Source organism: Petaurus breviceps, unplaced genomic scaffold (genome assembly GCF_028583685.1).
Source record: "Petaurus breviceps papuanus isolate PSGF00001 unplaced genomic scaffold, PetGlider_PUasm1.0 176, whole genome shotgun sequence".
NCBI classification, from domain to species: Eukaryota; Metazoa; Chordata; class Mammalia; order Diprotodontia; family Petauridae; genus Petaurus; species Petaurus breviceps.
The window spans coordinates 7,901,601-7,927,355 of record NW_027185771.1 but is presented as its reverse complement, the minus strand read 5'-3'; the positions used below and the strand labels follow the sequence as shown (position 1 = coordinate 7,927,355).

The 25,755-nt window shown below is 36.4% G+C and overlaps 1 protein-coding gene across 11 annotated transcripts in view; it reads left to right on the top strand.

Annotated features, from left to right (window-relative positions):
* BANP (BTG3 associated nuclear protein) overlaps nt 1-25,755 on the top strand; it is a 271,124-nt gene that overhangs the window by 139,816 nt on the left and 105,553 nt on the right. For 5 of the 11 annotated variants that reach the window (XM_069085590.1, XM_069085586.1, XM_069085579.1 and 2 more), the window contains 3 exons: nt 15,212-15,342; nt 17,923-17,994; nt 20,421-20,462. In XM_069085590.1, the coding sequence (XP_068941691.1) occupies nt 15,212-15,342; nt 17,923-17,994; nt 20,421-20,462 (245 nt within the window). The remainder of the gene's footprint in view (nt 1-15,211; nt 15,343-17,922; nt 17,995-20,420; nt 20,463-25,755) is intronic. The other 6 variants (XM_069085588.1, XM_069085584.1, XM_069085589.1 and 3 more) reach the window with 3 other exon arrangements.

Sequence of the window (25,755 nt, the reverse complement as noted above, 5' to 3'; positions counted from 1 at the left end):
GGATAGACTTGAAGCAGGCACACTAATTAGAAGGATATGCTAATAGCCTCTGCCAGAGCGTATGAGAGCCTTTACTGGTGTTGACTGTCTGAGTAGAAAGAAGGGCACTTGCAGCTATACCACATGTGGTGGAATAGCCGAGGAGCTGAGAGGGATACTAAGGTGGGTGATTGGGAGGATGGTGGTGCTGCTGGAAATAACAAGGGAACTGGGAAGAAGAGAGCATTTTAGGGGAAAAGACGAATGTGTTTGGAATATGTTGAGTTTGAGTCGCTTAGGGGGATATCCATGTCAAGAGTGGTTTAAGAAGTGGAAATGTAAGAGCTCAGCCTTTCCATTTCTAAAAGATGGAGACGTATCTGAGGCCAGATTATAGGTTGTGGGGAAGGAGTTTCTGATGCCTGCTTTGGTGTTTCATTTGTTGGAAGATCTGTAGCCTTCTAAAATATAAATATCCCATTCTAGGTGACTTAATGAGCCCATTAAGGTATATTTTTGGTCTAAATAGATGAACTTCCTTTAAAAACGACAACAGCTATCATCACAACCGATAAAGAAGAAATAGAAGTAATTATCAGGAATTGTTTTACCCAACTCCATGCCAATAAACCTGACAGTCTAACTGAAATGGATGAATGTTTATTATTGGTGACTTGTTTCAGTCTTTTCCAACTCTCTGTACCCCCATTTGGTGTTTTCTTGACAAAGATACCGGAATGATTTGCCATTTCCTTCTATAGATCATTTTACAGATGAGGAAACTGAGTCAAATAGGGTTAAGTGACTTGCCAGGGTTACACGACTAGTGAGTGTCAGAGGCCAGATTTGAACTGACGAAGATGAATCCTCCTGATCCCAGGCCTAGCACTATATCCACTGCATCACCTAGCTGTTCTTGGGTGAATATTTACAAAAATATAAATTGCCTATGTTAGTAGAAGAGAAAATAGAATACTTAAGTAACCCTATCTTAGCTGGAAAAAAAATCAAACAAAGACATAAATGAACTCTCTAAGGGGAAAATACAAACAACTAAAATCTCAAGACCAAATGGATTTATATGTGAATTCTATGAGGCATTTAAAGAACAATGAATTCTGATAATATATAAATTGTTTGGAAAAAATAGCTAAAGCAGCCCTACCAAATTCATTCTCTGACACAAATATGGTCCAGGAGACCAAGCCAAGGAGAGTCAAAACAGAGAAAGAAAAGATAGACCAATTTCCCTAATGAATATTGATCTGAAAATTTAAAATTAAATAGTAGCAAGGACATTACAACAATATATTGTAAAGCTATATGACCAGGCTGGATTTCTATCAAGGATACATGATTGGTTCAATATCAGGAAAACTAGAAGTATAATTGACCATATCAGTAGCAAAACCAACAAAAATCACACAATTATTTCAATAGGTACAGAAAAAGCTTTTAACAAAATGTTAACACCCATCCCCATTAAAAATACCAGAGAGCACAGGAATTAAATGGAGCTTTCCCTAACACATATCTTATCTATCTAAAACAAAGAGGAAACACTGGTGAAACAAGGATGTTCATTATCACCAGTACTATTTAATATTGAACTAGAAATGTTATGTTTAAAACAAGAAAAAATAAAATGAAGAAATAAACAGGCAACAAGAAAACAGAACTACCAGTTTTTGCAGATGACACGGGTGAACAAGTTATAGTATATCAGTGTGTTGGAATATTATTGTACTGAAGAAGTGATGAAGGAGATGGGCTTCAGAAAAACCCAGGAAGATTTAGATGAACTGATGCATGGTGAAGTTCATCCAAGTTTTCCCAGGTTTAACAATAGCTAGCCTTTATATAGTGCCTCCTTTGTGCCAGTCACTATGCTAAGTGCTTTATAATTATTATCTCATTTGATTCTCACAACAACCCTGAGAAGTAGATGCTCTTATTATTCCATTTTACAGATGAGGAAACTGAGGCAAACAGAGGTTAAGTGAAGTGACTTTCCTAGGGTCACACAGCTATTAAGTGTCTGAGACTGGATTTGAACTTAAATCTTCCTGACCCCAGGCCCAGTGCTCTGCTCACTGCACCACTTAGTTGCCTGATGCCATATGTTTTCTCGGAAGCTATACCCTTCATCATTTTAATAGTACAGTATCATTCCATCATATACTCGTTCAGCCATTCTCCATTTAATGAATACTACCTCTATTTCCAATTCTTTGCCATTGCATAAAGAGCTATATTTTTCTATATCTTTAATTAAATTTGTTTTGCTTAGGAGTAATCCCATTTCTGTCCCCAGCTGTGAGTGTATGAGTGTGTCTTCCTACCTCCTTTGACCATTTCAAATGAGAGTGAGGTGCAGGTGTTGCTTCCTCCTTGTCTATACAGACTTCTACTTGCATATTCTGATTATTTGAGATAAAGTTTCATAACCTGCCTCTCCCCCCAGTACATTTCTCTTTTTCTCTCTCTATTCTTTTAAGATCATCAGACTATAACACTCCTGGACCTACTGTCTCATTAGATTTTCTTTATGACTCCAGATGCTTTTACGGCACAGAGGGTACTAGTGTCTTGTCCCGGTAGTTTATCATTGTTCATTCATGTTGACCCTTTTATATTTCTCTTGACTCTTGTGTTTGTACTTAAGAGTTTGTATGTAGCTCTGGTCTTTTCATCAGGAATGCTTTGAAGTACCCTATTTCCTGTTGACTTCCCCAAGCCCATGAGAAAAGGGAACAATTTGGTTTTGCTTTGGTTCTTAATCTTTCTAGTTTTATGCTTGGTGTCAGATACTGTGGCTGATATGGGGCCATTCCTTTGTCTGAGGTCTCAGGCTTCTGGCATGGTGGCTGAGACAGTTGTTTCTATTATGTTTTTAATACTTCAACTAGGCTTTAACCTATTAATTAACCAAAACTGATTACTTAAAGATGTAAAAAAAGTATACTTGGTAAGGTTACACAGATATATAGTAAGTGGTCCCCATATTTAAGGAACTCACAGTCTAATTGGGAAGATGATATGGACTTATTAAAATTAAATTACCATAAAAGAAATAACTACTTAGGATCATAGAATTTTAAAAACTGAACAGGACCCTTAGCAAAAATAGAGTACATGCCTCTTATTACTTACTGTTTCATTTGAAAAAAAAAAAAGACTATTTGTCCCCCTTTTTTAATATAAGCATCCCAATGTGGTGGTGAGTGCTTGGCTTGAAGTCAAAAAACTTGAGTTTGGACCTTGGATCTTCTGTAGTCCTTACTATTTTGAGGAACTTGGGGGCAAATCCTTTAACTTCTCTGGGCCTTAGTTTCCTCAAATATGACAGGAGGTGGTTGGACTAGGTCTCTTCCAGGGTTAGGTCTATGATCCTATAAAGGAAAGTTCCACTAATTGGGAATATTTTATATTTATTTACAGCAAATGCTTTCTCACATTTTATGGTTCAGTTTTCTATTTTCCTTCACTACTTTTTTACTACTTATTCCCTATAGACATACTAGAATCATTGATCCTTGGAGTTACAAGGGATTTTTGAAGGCATCTCTTTCAGTCCTTCCTCTCTGCCTCCCGGATCCTGATGCCTATGCTTTCTCTTCAACAACCCTTCCAACAAGTATTTCTCTCTTACATGGCCAAAGTCAGAACAGAATGCAGTCTCATACATAGCTTCCCCTCTGATTTGCAGATCCCAAAACTAGTGGTAGGCGCTTTTGAAATTTTCTAAGGGATTTTTTTCTCTAGAGCTTATAAAAATCATCTAATTGGATTTGCAGCAAAAGGGACCTTTGAGAGCATGTCTTCTAATCCCTCCATTTTGTTGATGAGGAAACTGAGATCCAGAGTCATAAGGCAATATGCAACCAAAGCAAAATATGAATTCAGTCCCTCTTACTCCAAAACCTACATTTTTCTACAACATTATATTGTCAAAGATAACATAAAATGCCTCGTTATGATTCCATTTCCCTTCTTTAGTCCTTGAAGGGAAAGCCATAAATAGAACGATAGGTAATTTATTAAGCTCTTCCTGTATGCCAGGCACTGTGCTCTAAACACTGGTGACAGACAGCTAAACAAGGCAATCCTTATCCTCATGGAGCTTGTGTTCTAACGATGGGAAGATACCACATAAAGGCAAGATATAAGGCTAAATGGAAGAGGGTACCAGCAAGGAAGGCAAAGGTAGTGTGAGAAAGTAGAGAAATGCAGAGAATGAATTGAGCTGAAAATGGATTGGCCATGGCTGGGGGTCCCTCATGAAATGACTGTCCTGAGTCCTTACCACTCCTGAAAGTGGGTCTCAGTATAGATTTAGCTCTAGGGTGGGAAGGCTGCTGACCACCAGGTGGAGATGTCCAGAGAGTAAGTCAAGCCAGGAGAGACATAGCTAACATAGTCACCTATAGATTGCCAACAGTGGGTGCTTTCAGCAGACTAAAGACGAATAGTCTTCATCTGCCTCTTAGAGGAAAATCAAGCTTATTCTAGTCATTTCATTGCAAGAGCTAAGGACAAGTACTCTAGGGTAGGAAGCTACCAAAGGAAGAGTCCCTTAACCTTGTTGGAGCCAGGTTTCCTCATTTGTAAAATGATGGAACTGGCTGAGATAGCCTCTGTAGTCATTTCTAGCTCTAGCTGTAGGAGTTTTAGCGAGAGAGAAGGAAGTGTGACTACTCCTCATGAGAGCAGTGTGCTGGGGCAGTGTAAGCAGCCTTCTGAAGTGATTTCATTCAGAGCAATCAGTAGTATGGAGCACCATTCATAACCAGTTGAAGAAAGTTGTGAAGAAAGTTACTCTTCTAGGTAAGTTTAACCACATACAGGTTTAACTTTGCACGCTTTGTTCTAAGCCTTTGGAAATTTTGCCTTTTTAATTGTGGAGACAAGAAGAGTTTCTGAAAATTTACATCCACTTTAACTTATAACCCATCTCTTGGAATACTACTGGTGAAAGAATGTGTGTGTGCAGTATTACAAGTGGTATGTGATAAAACTTGGATGGTCCCAAGTTCTTTTCTGTGTTTTTTTCTTCAGTTTTTCATACCCAGTTGTTTTGGTAGTTATCAGAAGCTAAGTATTAACAGTTGCCAAAGATTGTTATAGATAGGGAAATAGTATACTGGGCCACACAAGGAGCAGCTCTAATTGTGTTGTTGAGCTGCATTGTGGTAGGAAGTGCTTCTTGCTGCGGAACCTGAGACCTTCTCTATTGGAATCCCCTGACTCTCAGGGACTCAGTAATGAGAGTAATCAAATCATGGCTCCAGCTGGAAGTTTCCCTTGGCTCTTTGATGTTTATAGCTGTTTTTAAAGGAAGTACTTTTTGCACCAGAAGAGGGAGGCAGAATGCAATGGGATTGTGGTACAGAGCCTGGATGGGAAGGAAGTTCTCAGTGCACTGGAGAGCAGGCGCAGGTAGTCCATAACTCTTTTTTTGCCACCATTGAGTTCTAGCTGCTAGCTCTCTGAACGGTGGAGAGGGATGAAAATTCAGGGAAAGGCAGCTAATTTTTATGAGTTCTGTAGGGTGAAGTGGATAGTGGACAGAAAGCTTGTGGCAGATATGGAGGAAAATGAGACTCTAGGCAGTATTCAGTTGAATGTATTTACTCTCTGTATTTATTTGCAGAAAAGAAGTTTGTCTTTCATGACCAAAAACTTGCCTTTGGTTACTAATTGTATTTACTGTATACCAAACACAGAAAAGCACAACTACGATGGAGTGGGTAATAATAGGAAAGAAAACAAGAGAAGTATCTTGTTTTAAACATTTTTTCTTACCACACTTTTACCCAAATGCCTCCCATGACAATGCCGCCCATTGGGCAGCATTACTAGGCCGAGTCAGATTTATGAATGGCACCAGCTTATCATCTAATGTTTAGCAGTCCCATTTGTGTTATTCTAATGTCATAGGGACACCTTGAGTTAGCGTGGTAATGTCAAAGGGAATATTGATAGTGACAAGTTTATAAATAGGGTTATGACATTCAGCTGTTTAATATTTTGCTAATGCTCCTTCTGGCCAGAATAGTCACACATTTTAGGAGAGTTTATTTATTTTTATTTTTTTAAGCAATTGGGGTTAAGTAACTTGCTCAAGGTTACACGGCCAGTTATTTCTGGGTGTGGTGCTAAGTATCTGAGCCTGGATTTGATCCCCAGGTTATCCCGACACTGGAGCCGGTGCTCTTACTCACTGAGCCACCTGGCCGCCCCTAAGCAATTGGGGTTAAGTAACTTGCTCAAGGTTACACGGCCAGGTGTTTCTGGGTGGGTGCCCAATGTCTGAGCCTGGGATTCGATCCCCAGGTCATCCCAACACTGGAGCTGGTGCTCTTACTCATTGTGCTACCTGGCCACCCCTTTTTAAAAATTTTTTTATTTTTTAAACTGATTGGGGTTAAGTAACTTGCTCAAGGTTACACAACCAGTTATTTTGTGTTGGTGCTAAGTATTTGAGGCTGGAACCGATCCCAGGTCTCCCGACTCTAGGGCCGGTGCTCTTACTGCGCCACCTGGCTGCCCCTATTTTTTTGTCCTAATTTGTGGTTTCATGGGTACAGTATATGGAGCTCTCAGTGAGGAAACCTAGGTAGATTGGTACCTGCTTGGGGACTTACAACACAACACAACACTGAAACCCAGGTTTGCTCCATCATTCAGTAAGTGTTAAGAGGCAAGGCTTGAACCCAGAGTTTCCTACTTTGGAGACCAATTCTGTGCCATGCTGTCTCTCAGGAATAACAATAGTCTACAAAATTTTTGGCATTTTTCATCTCAAAGTCAATCTCTTCCCTTTAGACATCATGCATGGTGTTTGAATTATTTATGTGTTTTTCTTTCTTTCTTTTTTTTGGGGGGGGTAGCAATATTACCTTGTCAGTTTCATGGTTGGCTAAGGATAGTAGTCTTTTTTCTCAGGTATCTCTGAAGTTTACTTTTAACTTTTATTACACTTTTTACATTGTCCAAGCATTTAATCAAGGAACCCAGGACTTTAGTATTCCCAACAAGTATTAGATTTAATTGCTACTAATCAGCCAGTATATCTCACAATAAAATCTCCTCAAAATTGACTTTACAGCCAGATCTGCATTCCTAATTTGCTAAACCAGAGACAATCAGGACTGAGTGAATTAGTATTAGGTAACAATCCAGTGTCCAATTTATTTCTATTTTAAGATTTTCCCTTTCCAGGAGGTAAGAGGGTTTATCAGAACAAATAGTCACATGAGGTAGCTGTCACTTAAGCCTTTTGTTTGAAGTAACACATGAGCATTGTGCCTGGTCTTCCGCTGTTTTTTCAGTGCCTTTTTATAAAGATAGCATCACTTACCCCCACTCATTTTCTATTTGAGATTTCATTTTGTTATTCTTGTTACTCCTGAGGCCTCTGTCATGGAGCATGATCCAAAGTAGCTCCTACCACACCAGAAAGCCCTGGAACATGTGACCAGTGATGTACAGAAGAGGGCCCACCTAGTTTTGCTCAGAAGGCTCATCTCTAGTACTTCTTCAGTGACAATATTTTTTTGGGAATAATAAGTCATGAAGACCAAGCAGAGGTCATAAAGCAGGGGAGGGAGTACATACCCAAAGGATTGCTCTTTGGCATTCTTAGAACAGATGATAAACAGGAGACCTACAAAAATATTTTTGGAAAAAACAAACAGCAGGCATCACTTCATCAATTAGTTTGTAACTGAGAGTAGTTTATCTCCAGATTGAGACTATGAAGTGGCTAAAATCTAGGGAGGAAATCAAAAGACTTTCCATGGTGACATCCCTATGAACTCAGCCAACATCTTTTGTTATGCTAATTTCATAAGAATATCATTGATTTAGCACAGTGATGTCTAAAGGGAATATTGTTTGTTTTAACTTGAAGGATGATGATGATGATGATGGTGGTGGTGGTAGTAATAATAGTGATGATGATGGTGGTGGTGCTAATGTCAATGATGATTGAATGTGCTACTGAGAGAGTAGAAGCACTAAATTGTTGCAATTTTTCCAATGTGAGTTTACCTTTCAAAATAATGCAACATATATTTCAACTGTACCAGTGCAATTGTTTATTTCCTGAGAACTGTAGTCAATCAGGCATTCTCAAAATTGTAAATCTAAAGACAGTTTGTTTACATCATGGTGACTAATAACTTGAAATTAAAATAATAAGTATTAGAGCTTAAATATAATCTAATATATATTATATATGATACATATAATCTTAATATAATCTAATAGTTAATTTTATAGATAAGAAAATTGAGACCTAGAGAGGAGAAGAGACTTGTACAAAGTCACACAGTTTAGTGCATCTCATTTATTTTTAAGGTGGATATTTGAAAATACCTAAATGTTACTTGTTCAGTCAGAGAATTAGGAGGGTGAGGTTAGCAGAAACCAATTATGCTTGAAGGATTTTTGTTTTGTTTTCAAACTTTGCTCAATCTTTTTTCTTTTGTTTCCTTATGGTTGTGACCATTACCAAGAGTTATTTGTATGAATTGCTTTCATCTGTTAGTTTACTGTGACCTCTGGATTCAAGCTCAAAGCTCAAAACTTGTAGCCTCCATCTTTCCTTGGCATGTGTTAAGATTATGACAGTTTTTGGATACAAATTAATTTTATCAGTGAAGAAAGATTCCATGAAACAAAAACTCTATTTAATATGTTTTTCTTTGGAGCCATTTTCCTTGATGTCACCTTTGTACCGACAAATGGTCAATCAGATGTTTTGATTCATCTCTGTCTTTGATTTGGAAACCATACTTAATTCTGCTTAAGAGAACCTTTATGGGTTTAATGATGACAATGATAATTAAATAATTTTTTTTTTACCCCTAGCAATTGTTTTTATTAGTAGTTATAAGTTTATTAGTAGTATTACTTATCTGTTGCTTGTTTCTATGATGTGTTGTTTTTTTTTTTTTTTTTACTACATGAGAGATTAAGTGAATTGTTCAAGGTTACAGAACTACTAATTGGCATAGCTTGGACTCTAACCCATCTTTTTTGACTCCATGTCTAAGACTCTTTCCATTCTGTCTGTAGACCAAAATAAAGATGGATTTTTTTTTACACTTTCAGAGGAAATGCTAGTGCTTAGTCTCTTATTTGAATTTCTTTAAGGTCTTTCAGGTTTTATTAAATCATAGGTATTTTTATATTACACATTATTTGGGAGCAGGAAATATAATGACCATTTGTGCTAACTTTTCAGAAGTGCAATACTGGCTACTTGTACTTTTAGGCTCAATTTTATTAGGAAATATAATTTTTAATGTTATGCATACGTTATGCATATGTTATGCATAATTCATCAATTATGCTTTGGATTCATTGTCAGCTGTCTAAACAATAAAGATAATTTACAACAAAATAGTGTCCAGATATACCTTTCTTCATTTGTATAATTAGTTTTTTTCAGGAAAATTCCCTCAGTACCTAGGGAGGACAAATGTTTTATATTCCTTTGTTTGGTCAGCTGTTTTCTATTTATCCAAAGATGAACATTGTTATACCAAATGAAAATTTCAATTGAACACTTGATCTGAGTTTCCTGTGACCCATAGGTTTGGAGAGAGAATGAGTAAAAACTATGCCTGGATAAGACTTGAGATAAATTTAAGGTTTTTATTTTTATTTTTGTTTTTTAAATGTGAGGAGTTTAACATAATTGTGTTCCTTTGGCAGTTTAGTTGTGTTTGTCTAGGAAGGAATAAAAATGAGTTTTTAGGATATCTTACTCAATTCTATGCTACTACTAATAAACTAAGTTGCTTTTTTCCTTGATCTTTTGTTAGAGGTTAGAAACATTGCATTTTAAAAGGTGGTCTCTTGCAGTAGTAGGAATTGAATGAGAATTTAAAGGAAGCATCGATATTTGTTTGTACTGACAAGTCAAGTTTGGCTAACATTTTCATTTGCTTTAATGAATTATGTTTAGATTAAATTTGGTTGAGTGATTTAATTAAGAAGGAGCCTATTAAATAATTGTTTCCAATATCAGATATTTGTTAAGGGCTCACTATACATAATGCATTCCATTTTCCTCTCCTTAGTTTTTAGACTTAGATTTTATTCTGAGATTTGTTTCTTTAGGGTACTTTGCTTAAAGAAGCATTCCGTTAGAACTTAAAGAGTCAAGAGACATTGGGATAACTACCAATCAGAATCTTTTTACCCTGATAAATTGTTTAAAAGATCCATTTTCTCTCACAAAAGTTAGCTTCATCTTATTCCAACCAGAATAGATTACCAAAGCCAATTAATGGTTCTTCCGTTTAATTAAGTGATTTTGAGTTTGTGGTTGTTAGATAATGATGCCATGTTTTGATCTTCTCTGTTCTTGGTTGGTCACTGAATAAAATGGAGAGCACCTATGCTGGTATTTTGAACCTGGGAAGTTGCCTTTCCATTACATTACATTACATTATGGCGTAGTCAGCAAGGAGTACAAAGCATAGTGCCTCTATTTGTTCCAGGATCCATGGCCATTTAGATTGAGATTGTAAGGCCAAGGATCCTGGAGGGTTGGAATGTGATAGTAATGGCATTTAAAGATTCCCCCTGTATTGGCTTGGTTTTCAAATTGATTGTGTTAAAACCCAGAGCTTGTTAATCCCACCTGTGGGATGGACTTGTTGATGTGAAAAGAAAGTCCTGAACTGGGAGGATCTGGTTACGTAGATTTGGAGAGACAAGAGAGAGGCGGAAGACCTTTTTTGGAAGCAGCACCTCTTGGAGAGAGAGAGACTAAGAGAATTGCTGGTGGCCACTTTGAATTGCCCTGGACTTTTGAGACCTGCCCCCTGAGCTGCCAAGGACTGAGGAGACATGGCTGTTTTGCTGGTACTTTGTCTGTCTGTTTTGATGTTCTTTTGCCAGATTTGTCCACTGGTGAAAGACAGTCCTGGAACCTGGCTTTTGGTTAAGAAGCCCTGAGACTGTCCTGCAAACAGAGAGTGAATACTGTCCACTGGTGAAGGACAGTGCTGTTGTTGCAGGGGTCTGGAGACTGTCCTGCAGACAGAGTGAATACTGTCCACTGGTGAAGGACAGTGCTGTTGTTTCAGGGGTCTGGAGACTGTCCTGCAGACAGAGTGAATACTGTCCACTGGTGAAGGACAGTGCTGTTGTTGCAGGGGTCTGGGAACCTTTCTGTTGGTTCAGAAGCCCTGAAGAAGGATTTTCTTGTTGTATGTTTACAGAAATCCTGGGAGAGGGTTTTGCTAATGTGTTCAGGGGTTCTAGGACTGTTCTACAGACAGAGGATGAATTAGTGAAGAGACTGGCAATGTATCTTGTGGCCTTGCTAAGCCTTGTCTCCCCAGGAACTAAGATTGCTGAGAACTTGCCTCTGTGTCAAGATGAAGAAAAGACCTCCATTTGGGTATTAAGTGCTGAGCTTAAACTTGATGTAACTCTGGAGTAGATTCAATTGAGATCCAGGGGTGGGGAACTTTTGACCTTTTTGTGTTCTATGGTTGAGCAAATGAATGTATTTTACTTATGTTTGGAAACTAATCTCCATTTGAGAAGAGGGACTTTGTGGTGGACTAAATGAAGGTATAGCCTAGGGGTGGAGTAGTATTTAGAACAGGGACTTTGTAATTCATTGAATGATTGGAAGGTCCTGGGGTGGGGTAGTACTTGGAGATTATTTAATCAGTTTAGTAAATGCTGTATTTGGAATGATGTCATGTTTTGATCTTCTCTGTTCTTGGTTGGTCACTGAATAAAATGGAGAGCACCTATGCTGGTATTTTGAACCTGGGAAGTTGCCTTTCCATTACATTACATTACAGATGACCGTATGGGTAATTCTGCCACTTTCACCAAGTGGATGTTTGGGACCCTTTAAAATGTTATCTAAAATTCACTCTGGATGTCTTTTACAGCAGTGAGTTCTCCAAGAGCAATGTTCTCTTAAGTATTATTTGTCACTATCTGTAAGTGTGAGTTGATCTTTGTTACTTGGTTTTTATGCTAATGTCAGGAGGGAATTCTGGAATTGGATGGAATAATCTCATCTGATGACACCAGGGATTACTCCTATGGCACCTATTTTTAATCTTTTTCTACATGAAAAGAATGCTTTGGATTCTTTCCAGTGATTATTTTTGTGTAATCAGAATTCCTACCTGAACTGGAAAATGGAGTACTGTTGTGATAATTTTCTCAATAATAGATGGAGAACTGTTACTTGAATCACAAGAATAGATAACATTTTAAATCATGGATATTAATTTATGGAACTTTTGTCCTTTTCCCATTTTATATGCCAGAATTCTATATGGAGGATCCAAGTATATAATTCTGCTCTTCATAATGATTATACTTGCTTTTAAAAATGAAGCTTAATGTATGAATGAAATAAAAACATTTGTTCAGTTTTTACTATAGCCCAAACCCTGGGCTAAATGCTTAGTCACCACTTACTATGTTCCAAGTCCAGTGCTAGAGATACATAGAAAGGCACAACACAGTTCTTGCTTTCAGGGAACTCACAATTCAGTGGGAGAGACAACATTCAAATAACTGCCTACAAACAAACCGTATACAGGATAAGTTGGGAATGATTAACAGAGAGAAGACACTAGAATTAGACTGATTGGGAAAGGCTTCCTGGAGAGGTCGGGCTTTTGGTTCAGGTTTGTTAAATACTTTGCTCACAAAACTAGGTGAGGTAACAGTACAAGTATTATCAGCCTCATTTTACCAGTGAGGAAATGGAGTCTTTTAGAGGTTGGGTCATGTGCTCATGGTCACAGAGCTAGTTAGTGTCTGAGGGTGACTTGGGACCCAGCTCTCCTCTTGCCAATATAGTGCTCTGCCCACTGTAGGACACATTGCCTCTGAATCTGCAAGGGAGGGATAGAACCTGAGAGAAGATAAGGGAGTAAGTACAACAATAATGAATAACTTGTCTTGTGTACTAATGACTCAGTCATAGACTTCATTTGTAATAGTGACCTGTTAATTTGTTCAAGTATCAAAAGGTTTCTCCTGTACATTTTTACCAGTCGTGATATGGTTCTTGTTGCTTTTTAGACTGGAAATGACTAATTGGTTGAGTGATTTGAGTCATAGGAATGAAAAAAAAAGGATATTCAAAGGAATATTCTGTAGAACTAAAAATAAAAGCAAAACTAAATCAGTATGATGAAAAAGAAATCTAGAACCCGGGGAAGGGAAGTAATGGGAAAAAAAGGGCAAAGCATCACCATCTCTGAAACTTTCTCGTGAAGCAATAATCATCAAAACTCTTAAGTTCTGGTTAAAAATGAGAAAAGCAGATCAGTGGAATAGACTAGATAAGAGAAAACCAAGTAATAATTATTTAAAAAAAAAAACAAACAACCCCAGTGTTGGCTTGATGTTTGATAAAACCAAGCATTTAAATCATTGCAAAGAGTCCTCATTTGACAAGAACTGCTTGTCAAACAGAAAAGTAGTTTGGCAATAAATTAGTTTTGATCTCACACTCTATACCATAGTTTTGATCTCACATGCTATACCATATATAATAGTATGTTCTAAATAAGGGATTTAAGTAATTAATAGAAGATAAACTATACAATTTCAGGTAAATAAAAGTAAGCTTTTGCACAAACAAAACTAATGCAGATAAAATAAAAAACTCAATCGGAAACAAAAATCTTTTATATCGAGCATTATTGATATATTATTGATAATTGATAAAAGTCTGCTGTTCAGGATATATATATATATATAAATTGTCTCAAATTTTTAAGCTTAATATTGATTTCCTATTATATTAGTAGTCAAAGGTCATGTACAATTAATAAAAAGAATTGCAATTATCAAAGACCATATGAAAGCAAACTACCAGTTCCTGTTAATAGGTATGCAAATTAAAATAACTCAGGTTTCACTTCATATACATCACACTGGCAAAGATAACAAAAAAATCAGAATGTGGAAGGCTTTATGGAAAGACAGGTATATAAATGCACAGCTGGTGAAGCTCTTAGTTGGTCCAACTGTTTCAGCAAACAGTTTAGAATGAGAGAATTGTGGCTAACCTAGTCATGCACTTTTGACCCAGCAATTCCACAATGGAGCCATGTATTCTGAGGATTTCAGATGTGCAGAGAAAAGTCCAATATGCTGCACAAAACTCATAGCAGCTCCTTTTAGGGTACAAAGAGTGGAAACAAAGTGGATGCCTATCGACTGAAGACTGACTGAATAAATTGTTATATATGAATGCAATGGTAGATGAATATATTTGCAGTAAAAAGTGGAAAACATGAGAAATTCAGAAACTGCATGAATTAATGAAGAATGAAATAAGCAGAATGGGAACAGTATGCATAATGTTTATAAAATGCAAATGAAACAAACATTAAAAGTATATATATATATAATATTCTCTGAGTAATTTTAATAACATGTTGTAATAAACTGTTAAAATAAATTGCAATAATTGGAAGAACAGTTAAAAAAAAACCAATGCATACTTCTCACTACAGGCTTGGGAGAGTACTGAATGTATTTTCAGATATAGTCACTATACTGATTGTTTTTGCTTGTCTATTTTTCTCTGGCATAAGAAGGGATTCTTTCCTGGTTGGGGAGGAGTTGTAGGTTAGGAGTATATCCAACATTGACTGCGATGTAAAAACAAAAAAAAAAGGGGGCACCAAATAACATGTGTTCCAAATTCATCCATCATAGCTGTCAGTCGAAAAGACTTTTGTATCTTTAATGTTGTTACTGTCTTTGAACATTTATTGATACTGTATCATTCTATTCCTTTATATTGTAACACAGTACAGGATGTTTAAGGTAAAACATTTGGCTGCATTCAGTAGATGGTTTTTATTCACATTGTCATACAAAATTTCACTACAATCTCCATTTAAGGATCTCTTCAGATAGATAGTATTCATTATTATAGACTCTGTGTTCTCTCTTTCTCCCTCTCACTTGCTTTCTTTGTAGCTTTCTACACACACACACACACACACACACACACACACACACACACACACACACACACACCCACCCCCCTTACCCCTGACCCCCAATCTTTAGAAACTTGTGTCAGGAGATAATATGAAAACCCAAAGAGGAAAACTCTACACTTTTGTTGTCATGGAATGGTAATTTACCAGTAAAACTTCCCTCTGAAACTGTGGAACTATGGTCAACTTTTGTCCCTTTTTTTCAGAGAGTGTTCAGAGCACAGCATCTGCTTCTAATGAGATTCAGCAACCCCAGCCTCAGGCATTGCATTACACACTTGCCAATGCCCAGCAGGTCCAGATCCACCAAATTGGCGAAGATGGGCAAGTACAAGTAGTATGTACTCTTTATTAGTAGTATCTTCTAAGAGGATTCACTGTGAGGAATGATTTAATATTGACCTAAGCTATACTTAATAAGCAGTCTGCATATAAATATATGAGTATATATGTATGTATGTATATGTGTGTGTGTGTACACACATACATCAATGTTTTTGGGTGACAAAAGAAACTGCATTGCCTTAAAGTGAATGGAATTTGGGTGGTGGCCATGTAATTTTAAGGCTCAGAGGTATTGTTGAGCTCTCATGCTCTACCCTAACCCACTTCCACTTTTCCAATATGAGAACAAATATGCAGTGACTTGCTGTAGATCACACAGCTAGGTTGTTTTACCAGCAAGCCTTCATACACATCCCTGAGATGATGCTAAGTGCCTCTCAGTGAGTAGTCTAGATGTCCCTTTTCAGCCATTCTTCTTTTGTCCTGTGAAGGTGATTTGCATGTGCACACAGGCAGCTTGAAGGGAATCTAAAGAAGCCCTGTTCAGGCTTTTTGTCATGCATTCTGCAATGCCTTTGGCCCTGGAGAAGTGACCCCAAGTCTTTAAATTTCCTTAATGCTGGCCCTCCTTTTACTTAGAGACAAGAAGAGAATTTGTTTATATGAATAATGCAACAATTTAAGAAAAGGTAGTTTGCTTTGTTGAATTGAATACCACTTATTTTGACAATTTCTCTAAAATCTTCATGACTGAGAAGTCACAACTCAAGAAGTCCAAATTAGTTACTGTTTTAAAAAATAAAATCATTGAACTATTTATCTTCCCTGGTGCTCTTACTAATGAAAAATAGTTACTGTCTCTTCCTTACATAAGATTAATAACCCAAGCTAAACAGAATGTAGAAAGGACTATAAGATCAAGATGTATGTGAAAATACTTTACCAATTTTTAATACATCTTCAATGCAAAATGAAGGAGCATTTCTTCCTTTTATGTACTCCTTTTTAAGGGATGACTCCTGAAATTTTTGTTAACAAGCTGAGAATTTAAATGTATTCTACTGGTATACATTTACTGGTATACAATATTTGAGATATTTTTAGCATCATTTGCATGTAACATGAAGATTATCATTTTCATGCCTTCATTTATAAGATCATGGAATCTTAGAACCATACATGTTAAGAAGGAAAGTATTCCTGATTTTAATGAGAATTGAGATCTCTTCCCTAGCATTTCACCATACCACTATCATTTGAATATTTTTATTAGTTTTTTTTTCCTACTTCTGAAGGAAAGGAAATAATTCGAAATAGAGAATTTTCTTGAAGACAATCCTGTCATGGCATTCTAAGTAGATATTTTTACCCCAAGTTTTATATAAACATATTAAAGTATAAGTAAAACTATATAAAACTTAAAATAGGTTACTTAAGAACCTGGTTTTTCTCCAATAAATTTTATTAGAGAAAACATTATATAAAATATAAGAAAATATATTAAATATTTATTTAATAATAGAGTTTAATTTCTTTTGAATCAGTTCACATGAATTTTTTTCTTCCAAAATAGGTACAAAAGGTCATATTGACTATTTTGTGATTTGAAGCTTGATTTTGTTCACCCAGCAAATTTACTATAATTCTTTGGTTGTTTTTCATTGCAGGATTTGTCATATTTATAGCAGTTACATATCTGTTTATTTTTTTTCTCTTTTTGCTAGCATACTGTTTTGATAAAAATGTATCATAGTAGCTAATTATTAATGTTGAGGTATATGTGTAATATTGCCCACATGGCTTAAAATAGAGCCCTGTAAATTTATAATTAATCCTTGTCCCACTTTCCTGATACTGGGTGTTTTGGAAAGAATTTTAAGAAGCTCTTATTCAAAGGTGCCATGTACTGAGAACCAGGCTTTTAGGGATCTTCATAGAGTAGTGGAGATTCTCCCCTAAAATTTGATTAGCTTGAATTTAAAACTTGCTTTTAAATAATGCTTTTGTTTCAATCATCTAGAAAATTTTTGATAAGGAAATAGTTCCCCACCCTTTCTTTTTTCCTTTTTTGCTTTTATTTTTTTCAGGGGGATGGTAGGGCAATTGGGGTTAAGTGACTTGCCCAAGGTCACACTACTAGGTTTTTGGGTGTGTTTTAAATATCTGAAATTGGATTTGAACTCAGGTCCTCCTGACTCCAGGGCTGGTGCTCTATTCACTGTGCCACCTAGCCGCCCCTTCTCCACCCTTTCTACTAAGCTCTTCTCAGGGTGAAAGATAAGCTTCTTTGCTGCAATATGAGACTTACCTAACGTTTGTGACTCATTGCTGCAATAAAATTTTTATGTAGATGGGTATTCAGCATCAAAGATACCATATATAAGCCCTTTGAAATCTTTGCTATATAGATTTGAATTATTATTTGATAACAAGGAATTGAAAGAAACTACACTGTTATTATACTATATATGGATTGTGATGTATTATTCAGGACAAAAATATCCATTCTGGGCTTGCTATTTTGGGGGAGGTTTATTGAACCATAATCATAGCATTAGGAGTTCGAAAGATACTTTTTTTCCCCTGGTATTGATTTTCTTCTGATGCTTCTTGATGTTTTATTTTGCTGTGGATTCCACAGGGACATCTCCATATAGCTCAAGTACCCCAAGGGGATCAAGTCCAGATAACACAAGACAGTGAGGTGAGTGACCATGGTTCACTAAACCCAAGAGCCACTCCTCCATTTCTGCCCTGTATTCCCTCCCTTATTTTTGGGAATAGCCTTCTCCTGCATTACATTATACGCCTGAAAATCAAACCTGTATTAAGAAAACAATTTCTCCATCAATACTTCAAAGACTTGTAATTTATTCAACATGGATCTTCCTTGCACTGATATAGCTCATAGTCTTCTAACTTAGCAGATGATCCTTGACAATTCCCTGGCTGAACAAATCTGTCCATTTTGGGCCATTCATTAGCTCTCTGAACTGATCCTATAGCTGGTGCTTTGATGACAAACCTCTGTGGCTTCCCATTGGGCTTCAGTGCCAAGTCTTTTGAGTTTGGGTCAGAGCTTATGCTTTCCTAAAGTATCTTTTGAGAATCCAGGAATTCATCTAGGACATGATAAGGTATCCTAGGATTAAGGGAAATACCATTAAGATAGGACATTCTGGTACCAAGGATAAATTTCTCTTTTATGACATAGACTTTTCAGTGTTTCTTAAGCATCTTTTGTTCCTAGTTTTTTAGTGAGGAGGAAACCAAAGACAGAGAGAACCCTGTTCTCAAGAGCTCCCAGTTTGATTGGAAGATGCACCCAATGCTTTTAAAATTACTTAACAAACAATACCATAGAAGAGATCATATGATCATAGAGTGACAGAAGGGACCTTGATAAGAATTATTCAATTTGAGTGTGTATTCTATGGAACCAGGGGTGGGGAACCTGTGGCCTTGAGGCCACTTGTGGAGTTTGGATTCAGAAGGCTACACTTGAGGACCTAGAAGGCCACATGTGGCCTCAAGGCTGCAGGTTCCCCACCCTGGATACACCATCAAAATTTAGAGAACTATGAGGCTGGAATTGTCCAGGAAGAACTCACAGATAAGGTGAGATTAGAGCCAAACCTTGATAGATTTGAAACTTAAAATTTAAGTGAACTATTTTTCAGGTAATTAAAGGCTTATGTTGAACAAAAATTGACTGGTTTTAGTTATTCCCTTGAGTCAGCAAATGTAGATTACTTTTTCTTGGAAGCCAAGCAGTTGTACGTGTGCTATATTAGCCAGAAGTGACTTATGATTGACAATCTCCTCTTATAATATACTTCAGGGGACGAAGGGTTTAGTAGTTTTTAGGCAATAAAGATAGAACTAACTTTGTGTCTACTCTGCATGCACTTAATATGTTAAAAATATTTTAGATCTTTTCAAAGGCTGAATGCATCTAACAGATGCCCATCCAGTGGGCCCCAGGAAAGGATCTGGAGTACAAGGAAAGGTCTTGAGCTTGACCACATTAGTTAGGTGGTTAATGGCCATTTGTTGGAGTTCTTGGAAATATTTCTCATGCTGCTCAGAATTATTTTGAAGTTAAGGGAAATATCTTATGGAAGTCAGTAAAAGACTAGCACTTAAAAAAAGCATACTGTGGATGAGTTTGCAGTAGATTACCTTCTTTGTAAGTGGGCTTATTAACATAATGTTTTTATATTTCTATGATGGAAAAATTGCCTCTGAATACTCTCATATGGGTGTAGCAAAAACTGAAGTCTGAACTGAGAATTCCAAGAGATATCAAATAATTTCCATCAGTGCTATAAGGAGAAGACATTTTCATTGAATGGTTTGAATGACAGGAATATGGGTGCAAATAGAATGAATTTTAGAAAAAAATGATAGCAAAATGTTTAGCTTTTCCTCATTAAACAAACAAAACCACCTCATCTTCTGCCACTTCTAATGGTTGTACTCAAAAAGTATATTTTCATATATTTAATACATGAAAAGAAAGAGCTCTCTCTTTCTCTCTCTCTCTCTCTCTCTCTCTCTCTCTCTCTCTCTCTCTCTCTCTCTCTCTCTCTCTCTCTCTCACACACACACACACCCACACACACACACATGCACACATACACACACTCAGAGTAATGACCGGTGTTTTTTGTTATTATAGTTTCAATTTATACTCTTAAGAAGCCAAAAACTGCAACTTTCTAATGTGGTCCTGGTAATAAGCATTTCACATTGGGTCTATGTGTGTTTGGTAAAAATGGAAGAATTGGAAAAGAACAAGATTCTCCAAAATGTACCTCATGAAAGGTACATGATCAGACTTTAAATTTAATTATATTTTAGTAAATTATATTTTCTTTTTTCCTTTATTGGGGGAACTTTTTTTAAGTTGTAAAGCTCTGGGCCACGTGGTTAAATATTTTAAATGAAGTATACTTTCATTGTTTTCATTGGCCAGAAAGGTCAGACCTTAGGAGCAAATTCCCAAAATTAATGTTTTTGCTTAAGTAAACAAGTGAATTATTAAATAAAAAACAATGCAGATGTCTCTTGGAATCAGTATTCTCTTGCCTGATTCTTCACCTTGTGTGTGTGTTTTTTTTTAAACAGGGCAATCTACAGATTCATCACGTTGGACAAGATGGGCAGGTAATAACTATCTATTCTGATCACTTGTCAGATGTTGGTGAATTACATTGAATTTGCTTGAATATCTGACTTTGCTGAGTTGTCATGTTTTCATTCTGTGAAGTCTCTATATAGTCTAAGCATATAGATCATACTATTGGAAGGGAGCATTTCTACTTTGTATCATAAAGTAATTTAATATTCAAACAGAATTTTCCCTTGATTGATGAAATAGTAGCAGTTCAATGACCATTATTTCTTTTTCATTGTGGATAAAGAGCAAAATTTTTATTTCATGTAGTCTTTCTCTACCTTTGTCGTGATTTCTTAGTTTGCCAGACCCAGAATTATGTTGATTGAAGAACATCTGTAAGAATTATGTAAATGTTGTTTCATGATCACAAGTCCCCCGAGAATGCAGTAAATTTTAGTAAGATAGTTTTATTATTGTAGGTCGCTTATAAAACTGAGACAACTTAAATTCTTTCTCATCTGTGGAAAACAACGCCCTTGAGTAGAAACCTCATGATGAGAATCAGCTGTAAAAAGTGAAAATAGTCAAAACACAAAATAATCACAAGTGATTTGCATTATAAGCCCAAGCTAAGTCTGCACAAGTGGTCCTAAATCTTTTTGGGGATGATCACAACTGCAGAATAGAGAGAGATTATTTCAGAAGCTTCTCATCTTTCAGAATTAGCTAATTTATTGATATGGATATACCAATCAGAGTAAATTTTACAAACAGTGAGTATATATAATGTATAAGCATGTTTTTTTACATCAATTAACCAATATTTATTAAAGTAGTGTTATATCTAATACTAATATTTTCACATTTGGAATATCTCACTTTCTTTTGCATATCTTAGCATTTTAAAATCACCATTCTGAGAGATGAATGCTTTACATGCATAATGTCTGTATGTGTAACACATATCATATAAAGACATAATCTACATGGAGAGATAATTTGTACATTTCTAGACGCATGCATCTTATGCCATGTATTTATATAAACATTTCTGTATGTGTTTCTGTAAGTAAATGACATTATTATACCAGCTTATCTTTGTATACACACATGCACATCTTTATGTGCATGTGTGCATGCATGTACACACACGCCATGTTTGGAATGTATTATATTGGAGTTTTCAATCATAATACTCATGTAAAGCATGTAATATATTTAGCTTCGGTATAGAACAAAAAGATTTAATAAATCCAGTATTGGGTTAATATCCCTTTTGGTCTTTTGGAATCTAGATCAGAGATTTCATTATCAAAAGTTAAAAAACAGAATCAACAGAATCTTGGAGCAGATTTCCTTGAAAATGGGGCCATTGCTATCAGAAGTTTGTGGTGCTTCAGAAGGAAGGATTCCAGGCATACCAAAGAGGAACAAGCCATTTTGTATTTCTTGTTGCAGGTCTCCAAAGGTGCTTTTGGGCCATGTATTTTAAATAATGTAATTAAGTTGAGTTACCTTGCAGAGGCAATGGGGAAGTTTTAAAAATTCTGAGCTTCCCCTACCCCATTCTCCCTTCCCCCCATTTTCTTATTAGGTTTTAATGAGGTTTATTTGATTTTGAAGTTGTATTGGAATTTGGCATCTAGTTGTCTGTTTAAAGAGCTACATAACCAAAATAAGTGTCAAACTTTGAAAAGGACAATAATTCCATATTCTAAAAGTTGGTACTCAAATTGAGAGACAGGGGCTAGTGGTCAGGACTAATATCAGTAAATTCTGATAAAAATTTCTTTTGAAAAGTTCTTATATTTGCTCACTTGAGAGTTGTTTCATTTTGGGTAGGTGGAATACTAGTTTTAAAATTGGTATTTGGGCATGTTGTCTTTCTTTGATTTCTTTTTTTCACTGCTAATGACATTTCAGTATAATACAATAACCAGAGCTCCTTTGAATGATTCATAAAAAATAAATTGTTTTACTTAGAAGTTCCTCTTCCCTTTCCTGTCTTGGAGTAATATTCTACCTTCTGTTTACTTTGTTATCAATATTCCTTTTTTTCACAGTTCCAATTTTCAATGTACTAACTTTAATTCTACTTACTATGAGGATGTGTTAGAAAAGACTGCAGAAAACTCTCACATATTATGTAAAAGTGGAAGCCCTGGTTTATATCTAAAAGACGCATCAAGTTTGGAGTAAGGGTAGAAAAATGATTACAATCCATTTTCAGACACAAGTATATTGATTCTTATAGCATTCTTTTGAGGGGCCAAGGAATAGTGTAAGATCTTATTTTTTTTGGAACCAGAAAACTCAACTAACCACATACCATGATTTTATCTTTAAAAAAAAAAACAAAACACCACCCACCACTAGAGTATGCAGCCGACATCATAGCATGAATTTTGTTCGGCTCACTGAATTTATTTATAACAGCACATTGTCCGGAGCGCTGTGCTGGATATTTCATGCAATAGGACAATTAAGGACACTTTCCCTGGCCTTTAGGTTCTTATGGCTCTCAAGCCATATCTTTGTGTCACTGTTCGTCTTCGTATCACTGTTGCCTAGCAGAGTGCTGTGCTTAATGAATGTATGTTTGTGCATGAATCTGGGAGGATGATGGCATCGACTTGTCTCATTCACTTTCCCTGGGAGTACTGTACAGTGATCCTTGATGTTCACAGGGATAATCATGAGTCACTCTGTAATCCTGAGGCATCTTCTGAATCCTTCAGAACAAATTACATTGTATTCTGCGTAATTTCACATAGATTATAGTTCATTCTATTTGGATACTTTGATAATTGGCATTTTGTACTTGGCAGTTAGTTGTAATAGTCCATTACTCCAACTACTCAGTTTCCCTAGTCATTCTGAACAAGTGGGAATTTACCTTATAAATGAAATCATGGGTTAAATAGGTTCAGCTTACTAAGAGTGCATCATGGCTTCATTCCAAGCCACCTCACAGAATGTTTGTATCCCACGTTTGCAGCCCCAAGTAAAACTAATACTTGAACTTTCTCTACATTAGGATGAATTGAATCATGGTTTTAGAGCTCCTGAGGGACCTTACAAAAAGGCCTCTTAGTACAGCTCCTTTTTGTCAATGAGGAAACTGAGGCCCAGAGAGTTTAGAGAAGTTTCCATTTGATTTGCTATATAAATACTGGCTTTTCTTTTGAGAAGTTAAAATGGTTTTATTAAGCATACATACTTTCTTTAGGAAATTCATTTGAAGTCTTTTCAAACTGATAGTCATATTAAACCTCACATGGGCTGGCAACCTTAACTTGAAACTTAAATTAAAGCGATAAAATACATAAGCTACTTCCTTTCAAGGTCACACAAGTAATAAGTGGCAGAGCTGGATTTGAACCCAGGACTGCTTTGTCCTTACTATTTCGCCTCATATCCTCTTTAAGAGCTGCTTTTGGAAGCTCCCTCTCTCTGTCTCTATCTCTGTTTCTCTCTCTCTCTGTCTCTCTCTCTGTCTCTCTCTCTCTCTCTCTCACACACACATACACACACACACACACACGAGATACACAAGATTGATTCCTGAGAAGCTGCAGGGAAAAAGCAGATTTAGAGATTTGCTTTCTCTCATCGAATGAAGGGAGTGAATTGACAGCCTTGCCTTTGTCACTGAGCTCCAAACTATCTTTGGTGAGAGCATGCGTGATTGGCAAAAATATTTTGATCTGACAATATTTATTTTTAATGTGATTTACATGAATTACAATATTTATTTTTAATTATTTGTGTATGCCTGATTCTTTTGAATGGCAAAGGGACTGTGCTGATTTAAATGCTGCCTTAAACTAAACTTAAAAGAGACAGATAATTCTTTGGAAAGGCCAGAGATTTAAAAATTATCTTCTATGATTAACTATTTTAATTTTTTAATTTCCCAAGAATTACAGATGCTTCAAGTCATTGAAAAAGCCTGTATCATAAGCCCCTAGAGAGCTGGTGAATCTACTTTAGGACATTGAAGTTCTGAATCTGTTTTACGTTTCCATCTTTGTCTAAGCGTATGGCAATTATTCCAACCAAGAATTGAACTAAAAGCAACTCCATGAGGTTACCCTTCTGACTTCTTGGAACGATTGTCCTTAGACTTCCATTAGGGAGAGTTTCTTATCCCTTTCTCTTTAAAAAATGGCCTCCAGATTATTTTCTGGCCTCTCTTTATAAGATACTCTCATTGCCCTGATGCCCAGAACCTCAATTTCTCCTCTCTGATTGTGAGCACTTTCCTTCCTGTGATCTTTCTAGCCAGAGGAATGACTCAGAACTCATGGAACAGAACTTTCACTGCTGTCTGTGCAGAGGAAGTCATTGCCCCAGCTTCTGTTAGTGGAGATTATTTGTCTTTCCTGAATAAATTTGGGTTTGGTTCCATTAAACATCCTATTTACATCTGCTTAGTTCTTCTTGGCAAGGCAGTTCCGAATTCAAATTGTGTTTTCTAATATGCTAGGCGCCCAGTTCAGCTTCAAGCTCTTTGGTAATGAGTCTGATTTCTATTCCAAAATCCAGATAATTAATGCTGTAGAACTCTAGTCTATTGCTATAAATTTCTAATGCCAGGGCTTGCCACAGTGCACAGAGAACCAGGTTTGAACTGGATGACCCCCATTCAAAAATGGTCTCAGACTAACTGTGTTACCCTTGGCAGGTCACTTAACTACCACCTGCCTTAGTTTCCTCATCTGCAAAATGCAGATAATAATGGCATAATACTAGTTGTTGCGAAGGTAAAATGAGATGATAATTGTATAGTGCCAAGTACAGTGCCTGGTATGTAGGAAGCACTCTGCAAATGTTTTTCAATTGTTATATTTGTCATTACTATTGTCATTATTGCTACATCTTGATAGAAGTTAGAATAGGGTTATTGGCCACATAGTTAGCCCCATGTTCTGAATTTGTTCTTGCAGCAAAGAAAAATCGCTTCAGCATTCGGCATAAAGCTATGGTGATTCTCTGTAAGCCAGAATTGAAAATGGCTTTATTGAGCATACATACTTTCTTTAGGAAATTCATTTGAAGCCTTTTCAAACCGATAGTCATATTAAGCCTCACTTGGGCTGGTAACCTTAGCTTGCCAGGGTTTTCTTTTGCTTTGAATTTTCGATCCTAGTAGCTCTGTTGGGTTTAATTTAGATCGTGTTTTCTGGCATGATGGGCCATGGAACAAACGAAATCTTGCCAGAACTCTTTCTCCCAAATGTGGATTCTGTTACCCTGGAGTTTTGTGTTGCAGGGCACGTTTAATAAAAGCCCCAAACTGCAGAAATAATTAGGCTTCTGTACTTGTGTTTTAAGCATTTT